This window comes from Nicotiana attenuata, unplaced genomic scaffold (assembly GCF_001879085.1).
Source record: "Nicotiana attenuata strain UT unplaced genomic scaffold, NIATTr2, whole genome shotgun sequence".
NCBI classification, from domain to species: domain Eukaryota; kingdom Viridiplantae; phylum Streptophyta; class Magnoliopsida; order Solanales; family Solanaceae; genus Nicotiana; species Nicotiana attenuata.
In genome coordinates this window covers 123,452-132,260 of record NW_017670763.1, presented here as the reverse complement: position 1 = coordinate 132,260, position 8,809 = coordinate 123,452, and the positions used below count along the sequence as shown (strand labels likewise).

Below are 8,809 nucleotides of genomic sequence, written 5' to 3'. Positions count from 1 at the left end.
CATTGTCAACAATCAAGCATAACCAACGGAAGACCGAAATATCTGTGACCGGCAGGATATCACGGCGGGGATCTCGGCACGTGTCGATAGGGAGCAGGCAATCAGTTAATCGGAAGATTTTTAACCTTTCAAGAGACAAACTTCACCCTTGTCAGAAAAGTGCACCAAAAATTATTAAGGTATGTTTAGGCCAGATTAGACAGTTGGATGGATAGGCAGGACCATGTTTCCCATGCTAGTAATTGTGCCAAAATTCTAAACCAATTTAACAAGGAAGTAATCAAGGTCCAATCAATGGAAATGTTAAGTCTGATGTAAAACATACTACACCTAGATGCATATTAATCTCATAAACAATTTCTTTTTAGTATCAATTATAGCTCAAAATTTGACAGCAAATTCAAGAGAGAGGCTAGATGAATAAATCCAATTCCTATATTTTCCTAAAACTAGCCCCAAATAACCCAATCATTCAAAAAAGAGCGAAGTTATACACCAGCATTGTTTAAGAATCTCAACTGCTTGAGCTATCATCATCAGAAGATTGAGATAAGCATCTTTTCTGTTTGGGCATTAAATGATGATTCATTAAAAATTGGCCAACTTCAGCCTTAGCCAACAGAGCTTCTTTGACCCTAATCTCAGCGTTAATCCTCGAGATAACGGCAGCATTGTTGATAGACTCAAAAGCAATGGAAGCAGCGGCGAGCAACTGTTTAGCCAAATGTAGGTTGATCTGGACGGGTTCAGTGCGAGGAAGGTTGAAAAAGGTGAAATTAGGGTTGGAACAGGGAGGGCACAAGTAATGAGCAGGAGCAGGAGCAGCAACATCACATGAGAGGTGGGCGATGGAAGGGCATTTGAAGCAATGGAGACGGAGACGAGGAGGAGGAGGGTTGTTGTGGAGGAAGACTTCGAAGCAGATAGGACAGAAGGAACCAGGGTGCGCCGCCAGTACGCAGGCGGTGCAGAGGCGGCGGTGGAGACCTCTGTAGGGAAGAAGGTGGAGGATGAGAGGTTGCCGGGCGGTGCAAACCTCACAACATCCAGACTGCTGCTGCATGGATCCGACCCTCACTTTCTTTTCATCTGCTCCGGCTGCAGCTCTATTTAGGGTTGAATTACTTAAATATATGTCACTAAGAGTAGCTAATAGCCCAAATTTATTTGACTTGCTTAATCTGTTCAAGTTCGGAGTTTGTTTGGACTGGACATATTTTTCATTGTTAAATTAGCATCTGATTTATTTTGGACTAAATATACAGCCCAAATTTCACCCATTTAAAAAAAAAATGATTTTTTATAAGGAATTTTTACCTCCTATAGCAAAGGTTAATACCTTATTTTATTTTAAATAAATATCATTTAAAAAAATTATACTCTATAGATACCTTTTAATGTTTATAGCAAAATATCTAATTTTGGTTAACTCCTACTCCTAAGCCACTAAATACGCTATTCAGTTGCAATATTTTCTTTCTCTCTCTACTTTGATACAACTTTTACCTCAGATTTCTCATAAAGAGCTCTCCAATTCCTTCCCACCATCGCCATTAACTGAAGGATCAATTTATCAACAATTATTAACCAAACTAAACAATCTAATCCAGTTATTTGGAGAGAAAGGATTAAACCCTAAACCCTTCCATTGCAATTACAACTGCAGAAGAAATCCTTACGTCTCCCTTACAATTCCAAGAATTTTCTGGCGTAACTTTCGTGTGCCCATCCTTCAAATCGTTTTCCTCCGGCTCTTCCTTTAACAAAGGCACAATTTCTGTTGACGGCAGCCATGGCTTCCTATTGTTGTTAGAAGGGAAACGAGCCATGGCTTCCTGTTGTTGTTGTTGCTTCTGACGTTATTGTTGCATCTGCTGCAGTAGGAGTAGCTGGAAATTAGGGTTTGTTCTTGAACAAAGACGATGAATTTTGGGGCTGAGCAACTTGATTTTGTGTTAATATATTTCAACTCACGTTGTATTTTCATGTATTTCATTGTATTCGTTGTATTTTTTTCATTGTAATTCAATGTATCTCGTTGTATTCCATATATTTCATTGTATGCACTGTTTTTTTTTCTCATTGTATTTCAATGTATCCCACTGTATTCTATGTATTTCATTGTATTCGTTGTCTCGATATATACCATGAATATATTCATATATTTTTTTTAATTAATATAATTTATGTATTCAGATGTATTATATAATTTCTCTGAAGATTGCTATATTTTTGGGGTATTTTTCGGTTGAGAATCTTTTTTATAACTGAAAATACAAAATTTGTATGTTATAATTGAGTTTGTTGAGTTATATTAGGAGTGTGTTATGTTAATTGATTCACTTTCCGTTTTAAAAACAATGTAATCCCCTATTTCACGCCGTGAATACATTCGAATACAATAATCTGTCCAGCTGTAATCCCATGTTTCACTCTATGAATACAATCGAATACACTCGAATACAACAACTGATTAGCTGGACTTCCCTGATTCACGCCTATTTTTGCTACTGTATTCATGAATACAATAGCTTAAATACATCAAATACATGTTATAACCACAGAAAAGGTATCTATAATCCGTAATATAGCAAATGGTATCTATAGATGTCTAATTACTACTAAAAGATAGTGCTTTATGAAAATTTCTCTTTTTATAAAGCACTATAGATTAGAGCCTAGTAACTATAGTTGGCCTAATTATCATTTATAGCTATAGTTGGCAGCATGTGTCAATTGTATTTGTTTGCGCAACGAATATAATATGTATCAACTATATTAATACTCGCAACGAATACAACCAAGTCGAAACAGAAATACAGAAAAATAAAATGCTCTTGCTGAGAGCCAAACTCAAGACCTTTGCTAACTAAGCGAACGTTCAAACCAATTGAGCTACTCATATTTCATATCAAAACAATTAATCTCTTATTTTATGGATTTGCTATAAAATTCAAATAAAGCCACAAATGATAAATGTTTTGAAAGTAAAGCTACGAATGGTACATATAGTACATATATTTGACGTGTCGCATAATTTTCCCTTAAAAATGTGTGGAAGATATTTTTAAGATTATTCCTTTTTTTTTTGGCTAGGTTAGATATATAGTCATAATAGAAAAAAATGACATTTCGGTAAGTAATTTAAAAATTATTAGAAAATAAATAAAAAAGTAAAATTTGATTAGAGTTAGGCAGGTTGGCAAATGACTATTGTTTTCGTCAGAATCGTCTTTGTCCAAGTAAATGTTGAGTAGAATTAGATAATGATGATAAAATTGTCTAAAAATATATGAACTATGTCCATTTTGACATGTCGGTCTCCATATTTCACGGGTTTTCATCCGAATACTTGAACGTATTGAATGTATTTTACACTCCTCTAATCGTCGATCGAGTTCACGTGATATTCTTTTGGTGAGTTGGGAAAAATATATAGGTACTTTTTGACCAAAAAGTATGAAACTCTTTGTTAAATTAGTTAAGTAAAAGGATAAGGGATTAATCATAGTCAAAGATAATATCCCTAGATCTAAAATCAGTTTATATGGATAATGTGGGACCACGTTGAAGTAGATTTAAAGTAATACGTAATAAATGATGTTGTTATTAATGTGATGAGAGCACGTAATAAATACCAATAAATGACACTAAATTTAAATAAGTAGGAAGATTCACCCAATAATGAAAGAGTTGGATGATTCCTTCTTCTGACAATGATGAATGACAAGAATATGAGAGAATATTATACACTTTCTCGGATTTGGTGGAAATGATAATGGATTGAATATAAGGGTCGAATCTCTATCTGAAAGTTGTTCTTTGTATTTATCTAAAGAGCTTACTTTTCAAAAGTGTTCTTATGAAATGGAATATTACATGCCCTTTTCCGTATCTCTCCTGCTATTTATATGGGATATTCCCGAAAAACCCCTAAATGGTACAACAGAAGGAATATTCAATAGAATATTCCATTTGTATGTTCCAAAGTTGTACTAGCCGTTACTTCTGTCGCTTGCTGCTCGACCTCGTCCCTTATGAGCCACTCAACGGCTTGTTCTATTCACCTTGATCGACCTCAGCCGAACTGTCCATGATAAGTTACAATTCTCACGATAATCACCTCCTCGTGCTGAATTTCCTCGGTCGGATTTTGACCCATACAGTTAGTTCCTCGCTTATCGAGGTCGTCTTTTGGTCGACCTCAATGAGCGGACTTTGTTAGTTACAGTTTGAGAGATTCGGATGGGGAGGTCGAGTAGTGAGAATCGCAGCCGAGGTGATGATGTGGCATTTTGAGAGCCACTCTTAATGATGTTGGTTCAGAAATGACGTCACAGCCCCATGCGTCATCATTACGCATCTTCCCGATGCGTTGCATCATTTCCTGCATCCCTGTCATTTCGATCCCAGTGCATTTGACTGTTATTTTTCTCGATCCGTGCCCGGTGTTCTCTATAAATAAAGGGGGGAAACCCTTTGAATGAAACTTTACACTTTCCAATCTTTCGATCCTGCATATCTTCTCCTCTTCTTCTTCTTCTTTCAGTATTCCTATTTTCAGCAACTTTTGCCATTATCACTTCTGCACTTTCAATTCCTTCACACCTATATAACAAAAGATGGGTAGTACATCTTCCAACCCTGAGAGGACCTTTGACCCAGTTCCGTTGTCAGTGGTCATGCCCTCTCATGATGAAGCGGAAGCCATTGTTGTAGAGGATGAGAGCTTCCCTACTGTGGAGGAAATCATTCCTCGTAATTCAGGCTCCAGGTGGGACTTCTCGAAGTCACTTGCGGACTAACCCGAGCCTGCGAAATCCGAGATGGAAGCAGCCCATCTTGCCGTGCTGAGGACCAAGTACAACATTCCCGCTCACATCGATCTGGTCCCAACTGGAAATGACGTGATCCAGATTCATCGTCCTGGGTATTGCGTGTTTTACGCGTACCTGTTCCAAGTGGGCTATTCTTTTCCTCTTTCCTTGTTGGAGGAGGAATTCTGCCGCTATTACGGTATCTGTCTGGCCCAGCTCTCCCCCTATATTTACAAACTCTTTCTTATGTTGATAAAGTGTGCGGAGCTGGCCGACCGTGGGATTCCATCCGCCATCTACTGCATCTTTTCGCACCAAGCTTCCACAGGGCTACGATGATACATCTCCGCCACCGTGGGACCAACGGACTGGTGGTGAAAATGGACGATAAGATGAATCGTCGATTTTGGGTCAACTTTTTCTACATCAAAACCGAGCACGTGGTGGCGAACACCAGTGGGTTCCCCGAGGAGTGGAACTTCGCTCGTAAGTGTTTTTGCTAACTGATTGTTTGTTCTCTCTTCGGTGACTTGATCGTTCTTCTTTCTTTTTGTGTAGCCGAGAAGGATCCTCCTATGTTGGTTACCGATCTTCGCGACTGGGTAGCTCAAATTTTACCCCACACAGTAGGAATCCGTGAATGGTCATCGTTCAACAAGAAGTTTGGACGTAAACCTTCTTCGACCGGTAAGTTAAGTTTCGATCATCGGTCACTTCGACCTTATTGCCGTCTTATTTTTATCTTATGTAGCTTTTCTTTGTTGTTAGGCCGGAGGGTTCCGAGGAAAGCGAAGGCTCCCACCCTTGTTTTTCGTCAATCGGGCACCTTGACCGGGTCTCTACTCACTGTAACTGCAGGCGAGTCCGCATAGACTGCTGCTTCTTCTCAGGCCCCGGCCCTGCGTGGGCCTGGTCGTCGGGTGGCTGCCCCATCAGTGGAGACTCCGACTTCTCCTATTCTGCGTTTGGTGGACGAATCATCGCCGAACAAGGAGGAAGCAATTCCGCTAAAAAGATGGAGAGTAGAGGTCGTCGTCGAGGCGGTGAGGAACGAAGAGCTAACGAGGGGCGATCCTGAGCAGGCTGCGGTTGCACCCGAGAGTGGCATGGGTTTGGACGCAGAGACTGCGTCTCCTTCAGATGTGGGGATTGCTCCCTTGTCAGAGGTCGCTGTGGAAAGAGGAGGATGATCAAAGTCTGTGGAGGTCGTTCTGAAGAGTGATCCGTCGATATCAGAGTGGATCGACATTCCTTCCTCTCTGCAAGAGAAGGAAAAAGGTGTGGCCGTAGATGATTATGAGTCCGGTTCCGATGTCGACCCCGAAGAGGAAAGCATGTTCGATGAGGGGTTTACCCCAGTGGAGGGAGAATGGATGGATCTACTCATTCTATAGTCATTCCCTTTGACAGCGATCTGTTGATGAACACAGAGAAGTGGTCCCTTCTTTGGTCCCTCTTGGCTCTAGCGCTGAGAACAGGACTTTACGGTCATTTTAGGATGCCGATCTGTCGTTAGGCATATCCGGAATGGCTTTGAGGGTGAGTTCGTGTTTTTGTTTCTGTTGTTCTTGTACCTTACGTCCTCTCTTCTTTTTATTTTTACTTACTCTTTTCGGTTCTTCCTTCATCCCTTACACTCTCATTTTGGAGATCGAGAGCGCCCGCTGAGAGGAGAAGCAGAAGGTTGTTTTCATGAAAATGGTTCTGATCACAAGTATCATGAGATGCGTTCCCGGTTCAGTGCAGATGGCAATTTTCAGTCCCTTAGAGATGATTTGGGCAGAAGGACGATGAGTTCGTGAGGGTCATCGGCACATGCAGCGAGCTCGAGGGCACGCTTAGAGACAAGGAGGATGAGCTCGAAGTGAGCAAGGGGGTCGTGGCTGAGTGTGTCGACCTTCAAGCTTAAGTGGCCTCCCTGCGGGCCGAGCTAGAGTAGAGCTCGATCAGAGCTAATGGCCAAAGTGTCGAGTTGATCAAAAGAGTGGCAGATTCGGAGAGGATCGAGGAGGCCAGGGCAGCGGCTTTGGCGAAGGTGGCGGCATTAGAGGATACCATCCGTGTCCTCAGATCTGAGCTGGCGAATGATGCAGAGACGGACGCGCTCAGGGAGGCGAGATTTGAAGGGATTGTGGGCTTGAGAAAGAGATTTCGGACCTAATGAGCAGATCACCGTTCTGGATGCCGAAAAGCCGCAACTACTGGCTCAACCATCTTCATCTCATGCTTCCACTTATCCCAATATTCCATGGGATTTGTACGAGAAGTGGATTCATGTCGAGGCTCAACTAGACATATTCAGGGGCTTGATGATGGTAGGGAGGATTTCTAAGGCTGAGTTTTAAGGCATTCGTGCTAAGGCACGCTCAGCTTGGGTCGCCTGTGGTTACGATGCTGCCACGCCGGGGGTCGGTAATGGTGAAGATGATTTGGATGGGCTTCAGTCAAGTGCCTGGTATGATGATGAATACTCCGATGGCGAGGACGATGGTGGGGGCGACGCTGCCGAGTAGTATTTTTTGTAATTGTTTTTATTTTTGTGTGCTTCTGTTCGGCCCTTGTAAGATACGTTTTGGAATGCTACTTTTGCTGTTTATTTCCGAGAGTCTTCTTTTTTCCTTGAATATTTTCCTCAATTGATTGCCTATATTAAAAGAATTGTGTTGGTAGGCGTTAGCTCGATCATGATCGAGTGTCTTTGATTACTTCGCGTGAAGTCGAACGTTGCCGTAATTGACTCGAATGAGGTTATTCTGTGAATCATGTTCGGGTTAGGCTGAATGTAAGTTGAATTCGAGCGAGGCCGAGTGGTTCTATTTTCCCTTGTCGTTGAGTAGTTCCCAGATGTACCCTTTTCTCAACAGGTATGCAATTTCGAATCGATTTTGCTATTCTCAACTGCCAGGTTGACGAAGAAATACCCATAATTTAGGAAGGCCATTCTTGGATACTAGGTGAGCATTGATTGACTGTGAGACTGGAGATTAGAAAAAGCGGTTGAACAATGAAGAAATAATATTCAATGTTCAACACTCTATGAGGAGACCCATCGAGTTCTCAAATTGTTCGCTAGAGGAGGCAGTTGATGTGATACTACAAAAGGAGGATGACACTCTTCATGTTAGAGATCCATTAGAAGCTTGCTTGATGAAAAAAAGTTGATGGTGAAGAGTTGGCAGAGTGGGTTTTCGCTCATGAAGGTCAAGGTTTCTGGAAAAGTGAACCTCGATTTGGCCCTTTATCACGACCCAAACCGATGGGTCGAGACGGGCACCCGGTGCCTTACTCAACCGAGTACCAACGTAACATATCTTTCTTATCGTACTATCATTGGTAACTGGGCCAACATGGTCACAATTCGTAATGTATAGCAATAAGTGGGAAAGCACTATATCGATGTACCATCTTTCTTAAAACATGAATATGTATGGTCCGCCAAGGCCTATGACATACTGTACAAAATGAACATTTATCTACAAAGCCTTTAAGAGTATTTGACATCAAATGGGACAGGGTACCGGCCTACCCCTAAGTTTGTAGCCAAATTCTGACATGATGATTCATAGACTCGGCTGCACTCCGAATGAGGTAAAAAGTCTTACCGACCCTTCGCTGAATGCTAACCTCGTCTACTATGAGGGCTCGTCAAGCTGATTGTCTATACCTGCAGGCATGAATGCAGCGTCCCCAACAAAAGGACATCAGTACGAATAATGTACCGAGTATGGAAGGCATATAAATAAGTATCTAAAAGACATGGATGAAACATGGAGTAAATGACTTCACCTGTAAGTCTGGATAACTCTGTAAGTCATGAAATACTTATAGTGTCATGCATATGCATTTGAATGTCATGTCGTGCATAGGTACATATGTTCATAACATCATTAAGCCTCTGAGGGCATCCCATCATATCATCTCGGCCACTGTGGGCAAAATCATCAACGTATACCAGCTGATCAGGTAGTGGTGCGTATATAACGCCGCAACCT

The 8,809-nt window shown here is 41.5% G+C and overlaps 1 protein-coding gene across 1 annotated transcript; it reads right to left on the bottom strand.

Moving 5' to 3' along the window:
* Positions 1-350: 350 nt before the first annotated feature.
* Positions 351-1,217, bottom strand: LOC109243097. Its single transcript, XM_019409989.1, has one exon. It carries the CDS (start codon positions 1,061-1,063, stop codon positions 515-517), a length of 549 nt encoding a protein of 182 aa, XP_019265534.1. The 5' UTR covers positions 1,064-1,217; the 3' UTR covers positions 351-514.
* Positions 1,218-8,809: the final 7,592 nt, after the last annotated feature.